Source organism: Rhodamnia argentea, chromosome 8, assembly GCF_020921035.1.
Source record: "Rhodamnia argentea isolate NSW1041297 chromosome 8, ASM2092103v1, whole genome shotgun sequence".
NCBI classification, from domain to species: domain Eukaryota; kingdom Viridiplantae; phylum Streptophyta; class Magnoliopsida; order Myrtales; family Myrtaceae; genus Rhodamnia; species Rhodamnia argentea.
In genome coordinates, this window is record NC_063157.1 from 6,334,800 (window position 1) to 6,355,326 (window position 20,527).

The 20,527-nt window shown below is 41.9% G+C and overlaps 3 protein-coding genes across 6 annotated transcripts; 1 reads left to right on the forward strand and 2 right to left on the reverse strand.

Moving 5' to 3' along the window:
• Positions 1 to 5,232: 5,232 nt before the first annotated feature.
• Positions 5,233 to 8,374, reverse strand: LOC115741172 (pentatricopeptide repeat-containing protein At5g39980, chloroplastic). Its single transcript, XM_030674928.2, has one exon. The coding sequence runs from the start codon at positions 8,253 to 8,255 to the stop codon at positions 6,252 to 6,254; it is 2,004 nt and encodes a 667-aa protein (XP_030530788.1). The 5' UTR covers positions 8,256 to 8,374; the 3' UTR covers positions 5,233 to 6,251.
• A 947-nt stretch (positions 8,375 to 9,321) lies between these two features.
• On the reverse strand, positions 9,322 to 14,605 carry LOC115741171 (HIPL1 protein). 3 transcript variants are annotated; one of them, XM_030674926.2, is made up of 8 exons: positions 12,676 to 13,569; positions 12,280 to 12,440; positions 11,209 to 11,985; positions 10,993 to 11,117; positions 10,871 to 10,962; positions 10,542 to 10,720; positions 10,073 to 10,314; positions 9,322 to 9,896 (listed from the first exon to the last, which is right to left on the reverse strand). In XM_030674926.2, the coding sequence occupies exons 1-8, from the start codon at positions 12,770 to 12,772 to the stop codon at positions 9,470 to 9,472; spliced, it is 2,100 nt and encodes a 699-aa protein (XP_030530786.1). In that variant the 5' UTR covers positions 12,773 to 13,569; the 3' UTR covers positions 9,322 to 9,469. The 3 variants fall into 3 exon arrangements, with proteins under 3 accessions (XP_030530786.1, XP_030530787.1, XP_048140414.1); XM_030674927.2 differs by lacking the exon at positions 12,676 to 13,569 and adding an exon at positions 14,118 to 14,605 and having other exon boundaries at positions 10,871 to 11,117; XM_048284457.1 differs by having other exon boundaries at positions 10,871 to 11,117.
• Positions 14,606 to 14,710: 105 nt separating this feature from the next.
• LOC115741173 lies at positions 14,711 to 19,995 on the forward strand. 2 transcript variants are annotated; one of them, XM_030674929.2, is made up of 5 exons: positions 14,711 to 14,939; positions 15,046 to 15,431; positions 18,246 to 18,821; positions 19,304 to 19,583; positions 19,742 to 19,995. In XM_030674929.2, exons 1-5 carry the CDS (start codon positions 14,711 to 14,713, stop codon positions 19,783 to 19,785), a joined length of 1,515 nt encoding a protein of 504 aa, XP_030530789.1. In that variant the 3' UTR covers positions 19,786 to 19,995. The 2 variants fall into 2 exon arrangements, with proteins under 2 accessions (XP_030530789.1, XP_030530791.1); XM_030674931.2 differs by lacking the exons at positions 14,711 to 14,939; positions 15,046 to 15,431 and adding an exon at positions 17,578 to 18,103.
• The last annotated feature ends 532 nt before the right edge of the window (positions 19,996 to 20,527 follow it).

Consider the following 20,527-nt stretch of genomic DNA (forward strand, 5'->3'; position numbering starts at 1 on the left):
ATATTATAATTTAACAGGTCGTACATTGTTATATTATTTTATTATTAATTTTTTTCTCTCTCATAAATATTCGGCCGCTCCGATACCCTTATTGATTTTACCTTTCATATAGACTGTCGGTAATTCGATAAATTGAAATCGCGCATATCAATTGCTTGAAAATATACTAGCACATATCCTTTTGGAGGGATAACTTTAGTTTTCCTTCCTTTTGATAACTCAAAACATTATCTGAGGATCAATATGCTCAAGACCTCTTTCGTCTTATCCTTTTTTTTCAAGACGTTATCCTTTTTATCCGTTCTTTTGTTTGTTTAAATTAAGAGATAGATGATAGAAGCTATCGAGCAGCAAACTCGTAAATTGGACGCAAGATGCTGTTTGTTTTGAATTAAGTTTGAGCAAAAATATTACTTTCCATTCAATTTTTAAAAATACTATACAATTTCTTTAAAAAAGGTAAAATTGTGTATGGACATATCAACATTATAGTGTTGCGATAATTTCAGGGGTTTTTAATTGAAGAAACTCGAAAGGCATATAAGTTCAAGTAATATTTACATCGGAGCTATTGTGGTTCAAGTATGTATATCTTAATGGTAAGATTGTTGCAAAATAATGGTTGTAAGATCACATTAAGTGATAATGTCAGCTAACCAACAGAAAACAAAAGCGAAATCGAAAAGAAGAGAATTCAAAAGTTGAACTCAATTACTAAAAGCTCATTTTTAGATGCATGTGCCATTGTCAAGATCCTCAAGTCGATCAAGCTTTTTGCTACTGTATTAGTGTTTGATCGAATAAAAAATGTAAACTAACCAAAAGGAAAAAAACAAAACAAAATAAAACAAAAAAGAAAGTCACATATTGGAACTTGGGTAATTAGAAAGAGAAATTGATACAACTGAAACTTAAACATCTAGTCTGCTTGTAAAAAAATCTGATTACCTAAAGCCAGAAGATAATATTCAAAACTTCAATATACATGAGTAGTAACCTAATTTTTAGAATCACAGTGCTACATATCCAACTTTCCACGGAACTTGTAATATTACTATAGCTTTGGGGGGGAAATCATAAAAATCTTCCAACCAAATGCTTGGCAGGAAGATTCATGAGAAATGCTAGAAAAATCTTCGTAATTTTTTATAACATTAAGGCTCTTTTTGTTTTCGTGGAAAACCAATAATTTGAAAAGTATTTTTCTAAAAATGATCGCTCATATCACTCACGAACAATTAATACAAGAAAAATATTCTCATCATTCACAAAAAAAAAAAAAATAGGGCATAAATTGTTGTTGATGATAGAAATAATTTCCATTAACTTATTAATTTAAGCAATACAAAAGATCATTTTTAGGAAAAATGACTTTCAAATCACTAATTTTTTGAGAAACAGACGGAGCCTAATGATAAGCCCTTATTGAGGGCTCGACATGTTCATTTTAGAAGTAATTCTTAGAGAAGGGTGATATGCTTTTATAGGGTAATATCTCATTATGCGGATCATACTTTTATAATGCAAAATGCTTTTAATGAAAGATGAATGGCATTCATTAGTTTTTCATCTTTTTTCCTTTTCGACGTTTGTTTGTTGTTGCTATTCTCAAGTGGTTTGCCCAAATAGGTAGATAGTTGACTCGTTGCTTTGGATGAGCATTAGCTATCGAGCCTCTCTTTTTAGATTAATCAGCATATATATTTTGGTCAGGGCCAAAGAAAGATGGCACGAAATTGGCATCACGTGTCATCAGTGACACAAATTTGGGCATAAATGAATTTAGGATTCGAAAAGTTATGTGCTCGAGGTTCTGTTTAGGGTATCGGTAAATGTACCATATAAAAAAAATCCTTAACCGTGCTATTAAAGCGTTTCTTCACTCATCGGTTCAGTTGAATTCATTTTGATATGGCAAGTCTTCCGGACTAATAATGAAATACAAGAATGCAATGTAGAAGTGATTGATCGTGTTCTCTTTCATGTACCCTCTGTTCATTTTGCTTCCAATGAGGATCGTTGCTTGCCTCGTTAGAATGCTATCTGTTTCATAAAAAATAAATGATCAACGACATTTTATGTCCGAACGTTTTAATAGATGATGAAAATATTTTTTATTCACTTATTTTTACGAGCGATACAAATGATCAGTTTTTAGAAAAATGCTTTCTAAATTATTCATATTCCACGAAACAAATGAAACATTAATGTAACGAGTTTTGCCCCCCATAGGAGAAATTTCAATTTTAACGGAATTTTGATGTTGCAAATTAGTAATTATTGAAAATTCTAACATATTTTCGCAACTCTTCCTATAGTTTGTTTAGAGTTTTTTATTATTTTCTCCCATTATCAGAATTGAATTACAATGCAGTATAATATTGACAATTAGGAATTTTCTAAATGTCGCTGAGTCACTATGATTTATACTGATGCGTAATACGAACTAAGCACTCTGCCTTTGTTTTTCCATTGATTCAAGCTTGTCCTTGCTTCCATCTTTACTTAGACGAATACTTTTAGCAAAAAAAAAAAGAGGTGATTTTTCCCTCTAAAATATTAAACCTACTCGAAACCCATCCTAAATATAATATCAAGGGGAAATGACACACATAGTCCCCGAGCTTCGGTTTAATGTGCAATATAGTCCCCGAACTTTAGCCCAATATGCATTTTGGTCCACAAAATTTTGACTTGTTCAATGTAATCCATGAACTTTTAGTACATGTTCAATTTAGTCCCTAGACTATATGAAAATGTTCATTATAATCCCTGATCCAAAATTAATGGAAAGATTACATTGAATATTTTCATATAGTTCGGGGACTATATTGAATATGTAGCAAAAGTCCGGGGACTATATTGAGCAACTAAAAATTCAGGGATCATATTGAACAGTAGGCTAAAGTTCAAGGACCATATTGAACAGATTTAAAGTTCAAGGACCATAATGCACATTAACTCAAAGTTCATGGACTCTTTAGGTTATTATCCCTAATATCAATGAATGATCAATTTATTGTCATTATTTTGGTTTTTTAACTTCAAGATTTTATCATAGCTAATCATTAGAAATTAACCCCATGTGAACATCACTTGAACTTGAAGTTAATGTAACTTGGGGTCGTGATTTAGTTATTAGACAATGGTGCACGCGGCTATGTCTAAGAATGACAGTTCAACGAAGCAGTTACTCACATATTTTTAAAAGGTAATTTTTTTCTAACCTTGGAAGCACAAGACACTATTCGGAAGCTTCCATATCTTATTAACGTATGTTCGGTGCTCGACACGTATCCGACATTCTCGGACAAGTGGTCGGCGCTCCAGACGTGCCAACGACCCACAAATTCAGCATCTTGCCATGCACGGGTCAATTTTAAACATTTTCAATAAATTATGAGTCAAAATTTAAATCTATCAAATATATATACTTAAGTGATATATCCAGACACCTCCAAATTAATGTACCCAACCAGCCCAAAAAAAATATGATCGTGAATTCTTAAAAGAAGAAGAAGAAGAAAAAACAGAAAAAACGCATCGCCGATACATAATAATTTATCATGTACACATAAAAATGCACATTTAATATTCAACGTGTCTCGACATGTGGGAATTCTTTATTTTTTTAGAAATGACGTGTCGGTGTCGGTGCTATTTAGTTAGCAAGTCACTAGTGAAGCAATAATTACAATGACTTGATGATAACCACAAGGCTTCATTTGTCTAACGAAAATGAATGTTTTGAAAAATATTTTTTTGAAAATGATCATTTGTATTGCTTATAAAAAAAAATGAACGGAAAGATATTTTTTAATCTTTCACAAAAATATCTATATATAAATTATTGTAAAAAATTAAAATATTTCTCATTAATTAATTATTTCAAGCAACACATGCAATGATTTCTTAAAAAGAAAGAGGGGGCATTATTCTGTGATTTGGATGACAGAACCGTAGATACGCGAGGATGTCTCATCACTCCTGGCATTTATTATTATTGGTGTTATTACTTTCTTTTTTCCCCTAGATAATACGCTTAACATATTGTTAAATTTTGTTGTTGTTGTAGTAGTAGTAGTTTCCGACCGACTCTTGAGAGTGACATAGACCATTTATTTCATACATGTATAATATTGTATAATTGATTTTATAGACCATTGACTTTGTCCTATACAGACATTCATTGATCTTTTTAATGTATGGTCCCAAATAGAGATGGGTAAACTCTCTTTCCTATATTCAAGGTGTCCTTTTTTAGAGGCCATCTTCTTTTTTCTCCAAATGTGTACAAGGAAACTATTTTAGGGCTCTGGTAATAGAAGCTGGTGACATCCTCAACCAATTGCTCATATGGGATAAGAACTTATTTTAAATTCATTTTCCTTTTGGATTTACACACTTACACATTCCTTTCGGGCCACTTTAAGAGGTATCGACTTGTATGACTGTCGGATTAATAAGCTATACCAAAAGGCGACATGCACACCCCCTCACGCACTCGAGATCAGCTGAGTGCTGAAGAAGTTCTGGGCACTTTATATATTTGCAAAATAACATATCATCGCGTTATATAAGTAAGCCATTGGTGCGGAGATTGCCGAATCCGGCTTACCTCAGGTCGGACCGGCCCAACAACAAGAGGTACATATTAGAGAACTCCCACGATCTAGAAGTACAAATTCGGAGGTTCAGATTAGTGAAGCCCCCTGTCATGTCAAGGGCCACATAGGAACTCCAATAGCATCAGTCCATAAATATGAATCTAAATGGTCCTAATTAGCTTAGCTGCTTGCCTAAACAGCAGTACTTTAGCCATAAAGAAATGGGTGAGTAGACTTTAAACCTACATCTTGCGCGACGACTTTCAGACACAGAAAGCTAGGGAACCTACCACCGTTTTGCACGAATCTTTTGGCATTGCAATGTAGCTGTGCGGAAGCATCTAACAAGCGAGGCGGTCACCTACGAAGAGATCGACGTCAGGGTCCCCATTATTATTGTCTACGTAGGGACTATACAAGAATCAAGAGAGGAGACCGGCGAGGCATTAACTTCATTCGGGAAAAGACCCACGCCATGCAGTGCGATAAGGTTGAATTTGACCGACCAATCATCTCTCGACACGTGTTATCGTTATGCCATTATGCTGACAGGAGCATGCGACGTAGATAGATGGGTTCTCCGCATTAACAGTCTCGATGGGACACTTAATTATCCGATGATTCGTCTAGATAATATATCGCTTTACTGTTATTCGATTGAGCACGCAAGAGTGCTATCACCGTATAAAAAGTCGGAAAAATTAGAATGTTGTTTACTTATGAAACAGTCACAAATGTTATTTGGCATGCTTTTTCTCCGCCCGTCTTCTAGGCTGTCGCCGGTCAATGTCGGGCGATGACCCTTCAACCGTAACATCCAATCCGGGTACACATCCCGGACGCGTTTTGCAGATTGATTTCCCAGTAAGGTTGCAGGCCGAGGTTGCGGTTCCAGTTCTAGCATCAACAAAGTCCATACGCGCTTTAAAATTCGCAAGAACAGAGTCAACAGAAGAGCCGGATCCTTTGAAAAGTCTCCTGCTTCGCTCCTTTCCAAAGACAAGCAGCATTTTGAGCCGATTTGGAGAGGAGAGAACAAGAAGAAGATCTACAACAATGGAACAACTGCCAAATGTATCCCGGCATTAGCCAACATCCACTGGAACATACGTATACTCACCATATCATCGCCAAAATAAATAGCCGCCGGAAAGAATTAGAAAACATAATGCCAAAGCATAACTTTTAAATCGGACCAAAGCGGTTGGATTTGAATCTGTGGTCGGATTGGACTAGTATACTCTGTTCAGCTGATATCAAAGGCATGATGCATTGGCAAGTACAAATTAAGTTCCTCACCTCTAATTTATATAACAGAAGATAAAATTGGAAGCTGCTCCAAACAATAATGTGGAACATGTAGCATTCAGCAGGTAAATAGATCCACTTTCATTGAAGAGGAGAACAAACAGTTCCCCAGGAAAATGATTTACAGAAGAATCGACAAAATAGAAGTATTTCACAACATGAACCTCCGCCAAGCTTAATGTTTTCCATTTCCCATCTCAGGGAAAACCATCTCGGCTCCATCACGCCCTTTCAAGTTTGCTGATTTTCTGAGGAACTATGTTTTTGCTGCTTCTTTTTTTCCGCCGGGCAAGTGCAATTCTATGGAGCTAACTACCTCAGGCTCTTTTAAGATTGTCATCTGATGATATGCCTCTCATTCAACCTGTTCATGATTCTGGATGCATCATTGAGTCTATTTGCTCTCTCGTATATACTCGCCACAACAAGATGCAACTCCTTCTTGTTAATGTTCTGATCAGAGTCAAGTCTCTGAAACAGAGACTCTACCATCGTAAAGTCCTTCCTTGCACCGTAGAGACTGAGCATCTGGAAGTGAACTTCATCTGAGAAAATGCATCCCTCTTCCTGCATCTCCACATACACTGCATCTGCCTTTTCAAAGTCGCGCAATTTCCCATAAGCATTCAGGATGATAGCAATGACATTGGAATCAGGAAAGTACCCAGCCAGTCTCATCTTATCAAACACCTCAATGACGTTGGCATACTTTCTATTCCTTGAGAGCAGCTCGATCATGCAGCCAAATACCGCTATATCCTTTATCTCTCCTGCATCAAAAGCTTGGCGGAAGACCCAAGTGGCCTCCTCTAACCGACCAGCTCTAGCAAGAATTGTTATTGCGATCTCTCTGGGGATATTGTCTGGGCGCCTAAGCTCATGGAGTAATCTCTTTGCATGACCAACCAGACCGGCCCTTTCATAAGCCACAATCATGGTCTGATAAAGCACCTGATCAATCTCAACCCCAGAGCTCCTCAGCTTTTGAAACAATGTTGCTGCCCGGTCTAATTTTCCTGCCTTGCCCCATATCGCAATTATTGTGGAGTAAGTAATTGCATTTGGTTCAATTCCTATAGTCTGCATCTCTCGGACCAGATTTGACGCCTTCTCATGCTCAAGAGATTTTCCATATATCTTTATCATAGTATTATAGGTAACAACATTCTGCTCAATATCCTTCCTCTGCATCAGTCTAAACAGATGAATGGCTTCACCAAAGAGTTCGGCCTCGCCATACACCCTCAAAAGTGTATTATAACTAACAACATTTGGCTCAATTGCCATCTTCCTCATGCTCCAAAACAGTCTATCGGCTTCCTTAGCCATGTCTAGCTGACCATAGACATCGATCATAATGTTGCATGTGGTGAGATCAAGTGGACACTTAACCTCGTTCATCTCAGAAAACACAGACAATGCCTCCACAAACTTCTGACTCTCCACATATATATAGAGCAATGTCGAATAACTGACAGTATCTGGCATAACACCCGCTGCCTGCATTTCCTTAAGAAGAAGCCGGGCCTCACGAAAAAGCTTTGCTTTACCAAACACGTTAACCATGGTATTATACGCAACGAGGTCTGGGATTATCCCCGAATTCTTCAGCCTCGAGAAGATCGAGATCGCCTTCGAGTAGTCCCCCAGCTTTCGTGACAGCTCAATCAAGTTACTATACAGAACAAGGTCGCCCGACACGCGGTCCTGCTCCATCCTCTGAAGCCAAGAAAGCGCGGAATCGAACATACCCACCTTGCCAAAATGCGTGATCAGCGTCGAGTAAGTGTACCTGTCGGGCGCGAGGCCCCTCTGGCGCATTTCCTCGAACAGGCCATGAGCGACGGCCCACTGCCTCGCGCGGAGCGCATTGCGCATCGTCACGTTGTAGGCGAACACCGAGGGAGTGTAGCGGGCCTCCTCGTTGATCCAATCGAGGAGAGCCAGGGACCTCTGCCAGTCCTGCTCGCGGGAGAGGAGGGAGACCATGAAGCGGATCGAGAGTTGCCTGCCCTTGTAAGGGGACATGAGAGAGAAGAGCTCTTGCTCGTTGCAGGTCTCCGAGATGGACGAAGCGAGCTCGTCCATGTCAACGCTGTGATCGAGATGGGGTGATTCTGATCTCCGGAAGGTGGGTGTCCTGCGCCGAGGTTGTGGGGTTCTCCTCCAGACATCCTTGTTGACTGTTGAAGAAGAAGAAGAAGAAGAAGAAGAAGCTGAGACTGCGGAAAGGGTGAGAGAGATTGGGGAGTGCTGAGCTTTGCTGTTGATGAAGGAGGGTCTGACGAATGGCGAAGCAGGAAGGAAGGAAGAAGAAGATAGCGTCAGTTCCACTTGCATGGTTGCTGCATAGCGGCTTCGGAGAGACCAAGTGCTCAATGTTTCTCCGACCGTAATATCACCAAATTGACTTTGTTTATCCGGAAATTCAACAAGTTCTCCATATTTTGATGAATTTGTTCTAATCTTTTAGGAATAATTAGAGTCAACTAATCCAAAGGATCGCAATATAATGAATCTTGTATAAGGTTAGAAATTGCGTTAAGGTAGGCTCGACTAATTTTTATGAAGGGTCAATATCGGGAAAAGACTCAAATCGATACACTTATAACAAATTTACTTCAAAATATTTTTTTGACAAAAAAACTCCCAAACCGATACCATATGAAAAATCTACCTCAAACTATTTTTTTGACTACCAAAAATCTCAAACCGGTACACTTGTGTCAAATTTACCCCAAACGGGTACATTTATGACAAATTTACCCTCCGTTAGTTTCTAGTTAAATTTTACCGTTAAATTATTGAGTTGGATGACATATGGCAGCTAACGGGTGTACTAGTTTAGGGTTTTCATTCGCTGTTTGTTAGAGATTTATCAGTTTGGAATTTTATGCGGTATTAACCCGATTTAACGAAAAACAACGATGGGTAAATTTATCACATGTATACTAATTTGCTGCTTTTGATGGTAAAAAAATTTAGTTTGAGGTAAATTTATTATGGGTGTATTAGTTTGGGATTTTTTATGATCGGACAAATAATTTTGATAAATTTGTTACGTGTGTTTCAGTTTTGAATTTTTTGTGATAAAAAAAAATAGTTTGAGGTATATTTATCACAGTATAGGTGTACAGTTCAGACACCGCTGGTTTTCCTTGAAAACAGATTATGTACGGGGATCCGGCTAACCATTTATGCACTGTCCAAAATAAATCCTTTCATTACAAGAACATGGTGAAAGCAAATTTGAGGATGAAAATGCTCTTTCCCATTATCTCCCTGAACTGCGAAACTATCAAGCACTGGAAAACAGTCGCCTCCTTGAATGCGTGAATCTTTCTGTGTGAAAGAAGAATGTATAGCCTTTGATTGGAAACTCGAGAAGCATCTGCCCTACGAAAACTGCTGCAAATTCAGTTCACTTCATTCCTTGTGCGGACGATCGGATACAAAGTCACCGTTTCTCGCTCTCGTGTTCCTACTCGTTACAGCGATGTGATGAAGCTAGCGAGTAACATGCTTTTCGCAATCTGACAGCAGGAATTTCCCGGTTACAAATTGCAGCACATACCGAACAAGAATATGTAAGAAATGACGGGACTGAGAAGTGAGAACCCTGGCCCTCGGTGCCTCCATGGCATCGCCATTGAAGTGGACGGAGGAGGAGGAGGAGGGTTGGACGCTGGAGGACTACGAGGGGTCACCGTTTCTTTGGAGCAAGCAAAGTTGCACCGACTAGGACTCACGATTCTATACAATCCGCTGCTTGTCAATACGAAAGTGTCCTTACTATTGTCCTGGCCGAAAGAGAATATCGCGCCTAGAGCAGGCAACGACTCATCCTCAGCACCGCACTGTATGGGAGAGTCCTTTGCGCAACCGTAAGGGACTTGAGCGCTGGTGAAGTTGCCGCTGTTCTCAGGATTCTCTGTGCCCACCCAGATGCCGCCACTGCCGTACAGATCCGCATACATGTATCTGAAATCAAGGTTCACAATGTCTCAGCATGCCTGCCTTGGTAATTTTCGAGGTTTCCAAACAAGCTTCATACAAGTGATTAAAATGACATGATCATTAAGAGAAACCACTATCGAGTCAACCGACGTACTGAGACCCATTAAGCATAATGTTGGTAGGAAGCTATGTGGACTTACCTTCCATACAAGCACGGATCTACCATGGACCGATAAAAGTAGCCTCCGGTGATCGATGCAGAACCTTGGGGATTCTGGAGCTGGGAGTGATTATATCCCATCACAGGGAAGATAGGCTTGATGGAGCTAGCAGATGTATTACCGCCGGGGTTTTGTGGGGGATGATACAGGATCGGGCCCTCGTAGACACGCCATCCATAGTTTCCACCTTTAGTGACTATGTTCACCTCTTCATACAGATCCTGTTCGGACATTGACCACTTATTCCTTTTCGAAGTTATGACAGAAAAACAGGTGTTCTGGTCAATCGGCACATCTGAAAGTTGCATCAACTTCAAGATGTGTACACACATGCGTCTAATGGACTCAAACTATAAAAACTGCATTACGATTTTAATCTCTGATACAGTTAATTCGCGTAAGCGCCGAATGACTGCGAGGAAACATACTCTGTGAAGCACAAGCATACCTGGCCAACATCTGCGCAGAGAAAGTACGAAGGCCTTTCCAAGTCAAAGCTGCATCGCCAAGGATTCCTGAATCCCAAGGCCCAAATTTCGCTAGCTAATTCCTTATCTACGGAAAACGGATTGTCTTCAGGAACAGAATAATTTCCCCACAGCCCAGATTTACTAATCATTGTCGAATCTGCCACGACATACCACGAATGTTAGGCATACAGGAAAAACTAAAGCAAAAACAACTAGGAAGGCTCGGAGTGAGGTGGAAAACATCCGCTCGATGCACAGAACACACAACAACGCTTGGATATGGTGCAAAATTGGGTGGATGGCTTACTTGGTAAGTTATCAACATCAAGCCTCATAATCTTTCCAAGCAAGGATTTTCTGTTCTGAGAGAAGTTGTAGGGATCGCCGATACTCCCTCCGGCGATACTCCCTCCGCCGATACTCCCTCCGTCGCCCATCATGAAGTACAAGTACCCATCTTTCGGTCCAAAAAGAATTTGACCGCCGTGATGAGCACTGAACGGGAGGCCCATTGTGAATATTCTCCTCACTTCCTTTGGAATGACAGTGCCGCTCTAAAAAATACAGATTGCAACATAAGATCTATCTATTGTCGTCATAGTCATGACGGCTAAAGCAATTAGAGCAATGCGTGGTTTTCATTACCGGTGAAGACTGATTGGTGGTGAACTCTGATATGACACTGTGATATTGGCAAGGGTTTGCCCCATTGTCCGGTCCTATCTTCGAAGGATCGCATCCCACGTCCGAGTTGCATGAACACCTACCGGAACATTCAGGCCACTTGACCTTATCACAGTTGAAGGAAACAAAGAACCGGCCGTTATTTTGGTAATTCGGATGCAATGCCAGTCCCATCATCCCAAGCTCACTCTCAAAATGTACTTCATCGGTCAGATCCAAGAAGGGGCTTGACTCATTAATTCCAAGTATCTCTCCTGAACCCTGCTTGGGGATTGTCGCGAGCCATATTTTTCCGGGTTGATTGGATAAGAACACGCGATTTGAACCATCAGAATGAGCTACCATATTGAGGTAGGAACCGTTCCCGAGTTTCTCGAGGCAAACACCACTCGGGGTGCTTGAATTCTCGGCACCTGCTAATTTGACCGGTCCACCGGAGAAGCACACTGAGGTATTATCAGAAGCTCCGCCGAATTCATTGCAAAACTCTGCTGCTGAACTCCATGAATCGGATATCCTGCTTCCAAAACCGGCTGTTGTTTTGGCTTTACTTTCAAAAGCAAAAGGAGAATTTAATATGGATGTGTTGTGGCACTTGTCCCAGAGATTCGAGCAGAAATCAAGTATGTAGAGTTGGGACCGGGTGGAATTCGCGGAAACTGAAGAATTGCAGAGAACAGGAACTGCACGAGGTGCTTGTTCGACTTGATACAGTTCGCCCGAGAATGGATCACATCTCTGCAAGAAAGCAAGCAGACCCACAATTTGTAAAATGGCTGAGGATGTTGAAAAATTTCCACCTCTAGCAGATATACTATGTTGGTAGCTACAACTTCATGGAAGCTACAGAACATGATAATACTCTGAAAAAGGAATCATTTGGGAGAAGAGGAAACCCGGGAAAGCAAATTGGCTTTTCATTAGATTCTACTTCCTTTTAACTGCACAAATTAATGTACGCAATGAAAAGGCAATCGATCACGTCAAAAATGGGTCTAGCAACATCAGAGCAACAGGAAACGAAGCCTTTACCGCGCAAAGAACCGACTTTAGAAGAGAAGCACAACCAGGGTCTGAGACGTTCATCGCTTTGAATTGCTTCTGCAGCTGTAAATCCTGAGAGGAATTGCAGCAAATACTGCCGTTGTATCGGCAAAAGGCGAGACCGGCATTATCAGCATTGAAAGGTGCTCCTGTTTCCAGCACAACATGGCATGACAATCCCAAACAGTGAGGCGCCAATCCACAAACCAAAGTTCGAAAAATTGAATAAAGCATACGAAAGAAATAACAAAACAGGTGGATTGCTGGCTAAATGTGTAATATTTCATTCCCATTTCCAATCATATCAATCTCTATGCCTCTGTTGACAATAGAACAGTGAACGAAGCATGTACAGATAGACCCAAGAATCAAACGAACACATACTCAAATCAGTGCACAAGGGGTATGAAGCAGAACAGTGGACCAGCAGTGAGAGCAGGAGGCTGAGAAGGACCATCTTCATCGCCAGAGAGCCTCTCATTTTCACAGTTTTGCAGCAATGGCACTACCGCCAAGAAATTACACAAATCTGTGTAGTTTCATCCAATACAATTCCAAAATAATGAAAATAAAACTAAGAAAACAAAGCAAACAAATGCACGAAAACCGAAATCACTTCGCTTTGCTTTGCTGATGTTCCCCGGAGTTCATTCCACATTTTCAGATTCTTGTCTGTCACCAGAAACAAAAAAGGAAGGAGAACTTCGAAGGAAGAAAGAAAATGCAATACTTCTTTCCACCAAACTCACGTTTGTGATTTGAGAAATCGTCAACTGAAGCTTGTCATTAGGAGTCGAAGTGAGAAAGATGGAAAATTTAAGCGCAGAATGTGGTGGGTCAGACTGATAAGGTTGACTTTCTTCTGTAAGACTCAATGCATGATTAATGGCGATTGTTGAGAAGAGGAACAAGTTGACCTCGGGAAAGAAAAAAAAAAAGAAACTGTCATATCTATTTGTATCCTAAAGAAAACCAAACAACAAGTGGGACATATAAAATTGATTTGGACACATATTTCAATCTCTGACAAGGCTCAAGGATTGAAACAATGACAATGGTGTAACTGACTTGGGCTGGCTGTTCAGCAGAAAATAATAGTAACAACAGCAATAGTTAAACCCACTTCTGCTACCGCTTCCGCTCTTGGCGATTATGAGCTTAATCTGCCTGTTTCAGAAAAAGCCTCATACGTCCGCTTTTCAAATCGGTCCGGCACCGGACTCATGATAGTTCCAAAATTACGTGGTGTTCGCTCGTATTTCGGGTTCACGAATTCAAACATCTAGATACGTTTCCGCCCCGGATGTGATCAACTGAAAATTAGGCCTGCTTGAAAGTTCCAACACCGTGGACTCAACGTAGATTTCAGAGTCCTTTTCTTGAAGACAGTTAAGCTAACAAGTATACATCAGAACCCCTGTAAGAACTTATACCTTCACATGCCTACAATGTGGCAGATACTATTTGGCCTCAAAATGCATAGTCTGAATTTCTTAACTCTTAACGAATGAGCATTTCCAACTCCTACGCAGAGCATGGAGATGAACCTAAGCAAAAATGATTGCTACTGACATGCCGGGATCGTCCTGCTGTTGATCGCCACTCTAGTTCTGGCTATCCTTGGCGCTAGCGAGATTAAAAGTAGACTCGTAGACCGAACTATTCACATCCCAAAAATCAGGGCTCACGTCCGGTCTCACTAGAAAGCACAAATTTCCGTATAGTTTTTCTATACAGTAATTGATTTTGTCTATCACACCATCGATAATGTAAGACTTATCTGATATTTTTCTCCTTTTTTTGTGTTTAAGTTGAGACGAATTTACCTGAAACTAATCACAAGTACGAACTAGCTATTTTGAGTTCCCTAATTAGGGTTCGGTCTCACAACAGACTCGGTTGGAGAGCTTCAAACACATGTTCCACAACAAGATCAAATCTGGTGGGCGGACACAAGATTGGCCACTCTTGTATAAAGTGAGCATACAGTTCATATTTTGTGCACCTCTACGAATCTTCGGCGATCGGATCTTTGGGAATTGCTGACCGATGGATTACTGAAGAACAAATCTCGTTCGCTCGTCGGGGGAGGCGTGCGGTACTCGAGGATGGCCGATCGATCGTTCGAGAGAGCGGTCTCCTCCTTCATTTTACATAAACCCGGGTCTTATGTAAGTGGGGACGATGATGGTAACTAGCAGTAAAAGATTTTAAGCCTATAGAATCTGTCAAAATATCAAACATTTATAAAAATCGTTCAAGGTCAATAAATGCATCTCCTTGCTCTCGTCAACCAAGAAGTCGCACATGACATCCTCCTCCTACCAAGTCTTGGTCGCTGTACCATCGCCCAGAAAAAAACTCATGACAGCTTGCATTTCGTAAGCGTCCTCCTTTTTTCCTTGCTTGTTGGTCGATCATGGAGTTCTTCAACAAGGCCAAGGCAGTACGGCTCCGGAGCTTCCACGGCAAGTACCTGGTCGCTGACGATGACGAGGAGACGGTCCACCAGAGCAAGAACGGGTCCTCCCGCAGCGCCCACTGGGCGGTCGAGTACGTCGCCGGGAACAGCCACGTCGTCCGCCTCCGGGGCTGCCACGGCAAGTACCTCGCCGCCACGGAGGAGCCTTACCTCTTCAGCATTTCAGGTACATGGGGGGATCGAATATGCTCTTATAGCTCTGGTTTTGGTCATACCAAAAGGGGTTTTTCCAGCATGAGCTAATTTATGTTGACCTCCCAATGCTTGTGAAGGCAAAAAAGTGGTGCAATCGATTCCCCAATCCAAGAACGACAAGTCCATCGAGTGGGAGCCGCGGAAGGACGGGACGTCCGTGAAGCTGAGGGCGAAAGGCGGGATGTTCCTGCGCGCGAACGGGAGCATGCCGCCGTGGCGGAATTCGGTCACGCACGACATCCCCCACCGGGCGGCCACGCAGGACTGGGTGCTGTGGGGCGTCGACATGGTCGACCTCGTGGTGGACCACCATGCGGCCGACTCTGCCCACGGCCATCTGTCGACTCATTCGAGCTGCGTGTCGTCGTCCTCAGAGGACGAGCACCTGGACCCGGGCTCGGGGAGCGCCACGGGCATGGGCATGGACATGGTGGTCTCGAGGAAGCCGTCGCACATCTCTAAGGTAATCCCTAAGGTCCCTTTAGTTTCCGCTCTATTGTAGACAAGTTACGACGCAATGGCTCACGGATGCGAGCCACGGCATCACAAACTCGTAGTCGATGAATCCGACACGCTCCACGTGAGATCCCCCCACCGATCCAAAGGTTCGCCAGCCGGCGCGTAAGGTTTGGTTCGATGCGAAAATTGATCATCCTGTCCACATTCCATGTCAAGAATTACTGAGCGGGACTGCCTAGCTTTGCATTAAGTTTAGAAAAGGACCGGACATCAAATGATGATCCGTCTTTGTCCATCTCACCAGTTGTCTTTTGTCGTGGTTGATTACATGTTAGTTTAGTTCCAGTGGCGTCGCCAAATTTGACAAATTGCACTCCTTATCTATTAGAGAATATATATATATATATATAGAGAGAGAGAGAGAGAGAGAGAGAGAGTATAAAAATTTAAGGGTGCTTTAATCTAGCGTCTGGGGATATTGATTAGTCAATTACATATGTCTGCAGGCAATAAAAAAAATTAAGTAAAGAATATGAAGCTATTAATTTATGCAAAAACGACATAACAAATGGGACTTAACCTGGGTCATGACGACCGTTGTTGATATAGACTGTTTGGTCATGGATAAGGCTTCTGTTTCTCCTCCTTTTCCGTGTGTCTTCAATCATCTAATGAGGGTGGTGGCGCCGCCCGAGCCGCTCGAGCCCGTTGCTAGAGGTGGCAAAAGGAGTTTAAAACCTATACTTTAATCCATGTTTAATAGTGTGGATCATAAATGGATTACATTTAATTTTAAAAATAAGGTTAAGGAAGTCATAAATGGATTATTTATAAACTTAATGAGGTTTTAATTGGACTTTAAATGGGTCAATTACCTAACTATCATAAGTGTTTCGACAAAAAGAAACTATCTTAAGTGACTCGTAAATAAGTTTTCTGATTTTTTTTTTTAGTTTTATGATGTTTTATAATTTTTTGTTTTCTTTTCATTTTTCGTTTTCTTTTTTCTTCTACGAAATCTGGCGAGAGTCACGAATTTTTTTTAATAATCTTATATAATTTTGTTCTTTTCTTTTTCATTATTCCTCCGCCGCTATAGGCTACGGCCAAAGGCGAGCTCGAGCCTTGCCGGCGTCAAGTGAGCCTCGAGCTCGCTAGGGTTTGACCGGTCGCCGATTGCTAGCCACTCGTCGATTTAGGCTAGTCGTTGCAAGTGGTGGCGGTCAGTCGTCGCCCGTCGCTAGGCATTGCTGGCGATCGATTGTTAGCTTGTCGTCAAACGCCTTTGATTGGCAGCCAATGGAGAAAGGAGGAAATCTAACTATTTTCTAGAAAAAAAAAAAATAAAAATAAACAATTATAACAAATTAGTTATTTTAAATTGAATTGAATATAAAATTTTTTTATCGATAAGGTTCGAGTCGGGTCGGGTTGGGTATGAGTCGAGTAAGGATCACTATATTTATATTGCATGTAAATAGGTCAATATGGGGTTGGATCATTCTCGGCCTGATACATACCCAACTCGACCCACCTATTTGATAGGTCTATCGGTCGCTCGCCGAGAGTGTCGCAGCCAACGGCTCACCGCCCTTTTTTTTTCCCCAAATTTCTTCTTTGGTTCAACAATAATAGTCCCGTTACTATTCTCGTCGAATATTTTGGCGGAAGCACAATCTCGAAACAAAAGTTACATAATTTAAGGACGGTATTGCAAGTTCGGTGGCGAAATTGCATCCACCGTAAACGTAGGTAGCATTACTCTTCCCTTTATTTTGCTTGGGACTTTGGGCTTCAAAATGTTGACTTGGAGTTGGGAGCACTTTTTCTTTCTTAGCTTTAAGCAAAATCCAAAGGTAAACTTTCAATTTTGAAGCCCCACCAAGTTGATAAAATCTACTACGGCTTCAAAAATGGGGGAGAAAAGTAGAATTATTGTCCGTTCAATTACTCCAACATAGGTCAATAGCTATCTTACAGCTCAAGTCCCGCTTTCCGTTTCAAATTTCATACGCGATTTCCTCTTTGATGTGCTTTTCTATCCGATGCTTATTTTGGAACATGTTTCTCCTCCGCTAATTTTATTAATAGCGATCGTATCAGTAAAATCAAGCGATTGGAACTTACGATTGCGAGCGAAAGGGGTATCGATCACCTTGATTTGATCGGGACGGGCTTTGACCCAAGCGGAATAATTTATGCCATGAGATACATAGCGGTCCTCGTAATTTCCCCCAAAGGATTGCTAATTGACCCCATTTTCACCACAAGGTCCAAGTGGATTATTACAACTCAGTTTGCTATTTGTCAAATAATTTCCTTTCCCTCTTTAAAAAAAAAAATAACCATCCTGTAAAACAAAAAAAAGAAAGAGAAATTTTGAAAGGTTGTGAGAATATCAGGATCCTTCATTGTTATGCCCGCTTTAACCAGACGCCATTGATGCCGAATCGCCGAGATACAGTTTAACGCCTAACCGTCAAATGGAGGATCGACCCCCAGCCAACATCTTCATCATCATCTCTCTCTTTCTCTCTCTCTCTCTCTCAATCCTGAATCCGACATTGTGCCGACCACATTGATTTCCACACATTGACTCCTATTTCTTGCCACCCTTCTGTCAGACATAACAAGATCAATACCTTGTTGCACTGATCATTTGCTTCTTCAGATCAGGTGATGATGCCCAGGACCGTCTGAGTTGGAACCACCTTCCGATTCAGCAAATGCGTCGTTGGTTCTTTTCTTGTCCATGGGATTGATCTTGTTTCGTTGTCTTTCATTTTTTTGGCCTCGTGATCGGTGACGCTTGATTCAGGGCGGCATGGAATTCTTCACCAAGGCGAAATCCGTCCGCCTCCTCGGCCACCACGACAAGTACTTGCTGGCGGATGACGACGGGGAATCCGTGTGCCAGGACCGCTGCGGCTCCGTCAGGCAGGCCAAGTGGACCGTGGAGGTCGTGGAAGGCGCCGGCGTTGTGCGCCTGAAGAGCTGCTACGGCAAGTACCTGACGGCGTCCAACGTGCCGTTCCTCTTGGGGATGACGGGGAAGAAGGTCCTGCAGACTCTTCCAACCCGGAGATTGGATTCGTCCCTGGAATGGGAACCCCTCAGGGACGGGGTCCAGGTCCGGCTCAAGACACGATACGGCAATTTCCTGCGCGCGAATGGGGGGTTGCCGCCCTGGAGGAACTCGATCACGCACGACATTCCACACCGGACCTCAACCCAGGATTGGATTCTGTGGGACGTCGATGTTTTGGAGATCAGGGAACAGCCGACTACTTCGTTGCCGGAGGCAAAATTGGATCATGATTCAAAATCATTGCTCCCAGAACTGGACTCTCCTTCCTCGATCGAGCTCCGCTCGCCGAAATCATCGGAATTAGAGGTTAGTTCCTTATTCCTTGATTAGTAGATCGACCAGGATACGATAGCTATTCTTCGTATCTGAAAAGAAATGTTTTCATAAAAGATCTCTCCTCAGAATAAGATGACGCGCATTCTCCTTCACTCTTATTCTCTTGAAAAGAGACGATTCGATAACAGACTATTCTGTTTTCAGACCAGAAGGAAGATGCTCAGGTAAGGGCAGAGATTGTAGCTAAGACTGTCTCGACTCCTTGCCTTGCTCAATGAAGGATGACTTTCTTCATAAGAATTAACAAATTAGACAGAGAATCAATTTCAGCGACCTATGATAATGTTGATCTCAACAGCCTAAACTCCATCTCTATCATTACGAGTGTCGATACATCGCTGACGCCCTTGATAAATTGCGATTGATCTGCTTCCTCGGAAAGTATGGATTTGATGCAGAGCACTTGGGAGACGCAATTGATCATTCTTTCTTCTGGTTTTCTTGTTTTGCAGTGTAGCGATTCGTTCAGTGGTTCGGCGAAAGCTGAAGGGAGGATGATCTACTACAAAGTTGCCGATGAAGACGGAAACACCGAGGATGAGAATGAAGAGCTTTCGTTCACGTTCATGGGTGGTAGATTGGAGGAGCTGGTGCAGAAATTAGAGGAAGAGACCGGGCACGAGGATATCATGGTCTGCTCTCAGTGGAACAAGAAGCTATATCCCCTCCGGCTACAGCTTCCTCCCAATAATGCAGCAATGCACGTCGTGGTGGTTCCATCGTCATCAAAAGGTTTGTTCATAGTTCCTATAAAGTTTTTTTTTTTTGGTTAAGTAGTTCCTATAAAGTTGGAGTTCAAGCAAATCTATAAAGTAGGTGTTTGTCGTTATTCATCGAGAGTTCGTACCTTTCCAATGAAGTTTTCATTTTTCTTTGCAATTTTCTCCCAGCGGCGAGAGATATCGAAGTCCCAGGGAGTCTCAGTTCGAGGTAACCGTGGTGATCGGCCTCTTCAGGGATAAACCGCAGAAAACCTCATGTACTTTCTGCTTCTCAGGCGTGTACAAGATTCAGAGAGAGAGACAGAGAGAGAGAGAGAGGCTTCACGTTTGGGTTGTGGGTATGTATTTGATGCAGGTTTGAATTATGGAAAGATCGTTTTGCCGTCTTCGCCGTATCGATTCTCCGAGTAGATTAGTATGAACTTTGGAGTAAGTGCTTGCGCTCGGCCCTGCGGATGAAGGCTTTGGTGCAAGCAAATTCAATCCCTTACTCATCTACTTTGGCGATACCCCCTCATGTTCTTCCATCCATCACTGTATACGAATCATCGTGCGCAGTAAATTTCTTGGATCTTGCGTCCGTAACTCTATGCTCCAAGCTTGAAGTAAGCCTCGAGTGTTGCGGATTTGCCATTAGTTGAAGTTCTTTAACAGCAAGTACTGCAAACATCTATGTTTTAGATGGGGGAGTTCGTCGGTTAATGGTGATTCAGACAGATGCTAATAGCTTCATAAGCATCCTACTCGCGAGCACAATTGCTTCATCCCATTCGGCCATCCAAAGTACGCCATGAATCTACGATGTTACTCGATACGTACGAATCCACCACGCTCTGCCAACAAATGATCCTGTTGATGTACACATTCCGGCGCGCGGTCGGACGTTCGTCGAACAGCTTTAACAGCTTCACTTCAGCTTGGCAAGAGTGCTTGAAATCGAACGGCAAGCACAAG

Coding starts and splice junctions, on each gene's coding strand:
- LOC115741173 (XM_030674929.2), top strand. CDS start 14,711: ATGGAGTTCTTCAACAAGGCCAAGGCAGTACGGCTCCGGAGCTTCCAC. Junction 14,940..15,045: donor TTACCTCTTCAGCATTTCAG/GTACATGGGGGG, acceptor ATGCTTGTGAAG/GCAAAAAAGTGGTGCAATCG. Junction 19,584..19,741: donor GGTTCCATCGTCATCAAAAG/GTTTGTTCATAG, acceptor ATTTTCTCCCAG/CGGCGAGAGATATCGAAGTC.
- LOC115741171 (XM_048284457.1), bottom strand. CDS start 12,772: ATGAGAGGCTCTCTGGCGATGAAGATGGTCCTTCTCAGCCTCCTGCTC. Junction 12,441..12,675: donor CCCCTTGTGCACTGATTTGA/GTATGTGTTCGT, acceptor TGCTGGAAACAG/GAGCACCTTTCAATGCTGAT. Junction 11,118..11,208: donor CCACCAATCAGTCTTCACCG/GTAATGAAAACC, acceptor TGTATTTTTTAG/AGCGGCACTGTCATTCCAAA.
- LOC115741172 (XM_030674928.2), bottom strand. CDS start 8,255: ATGCAAGTGGAACTGACGCTATCTTCTTCTTCCTTCCTTCCTGCTTCG.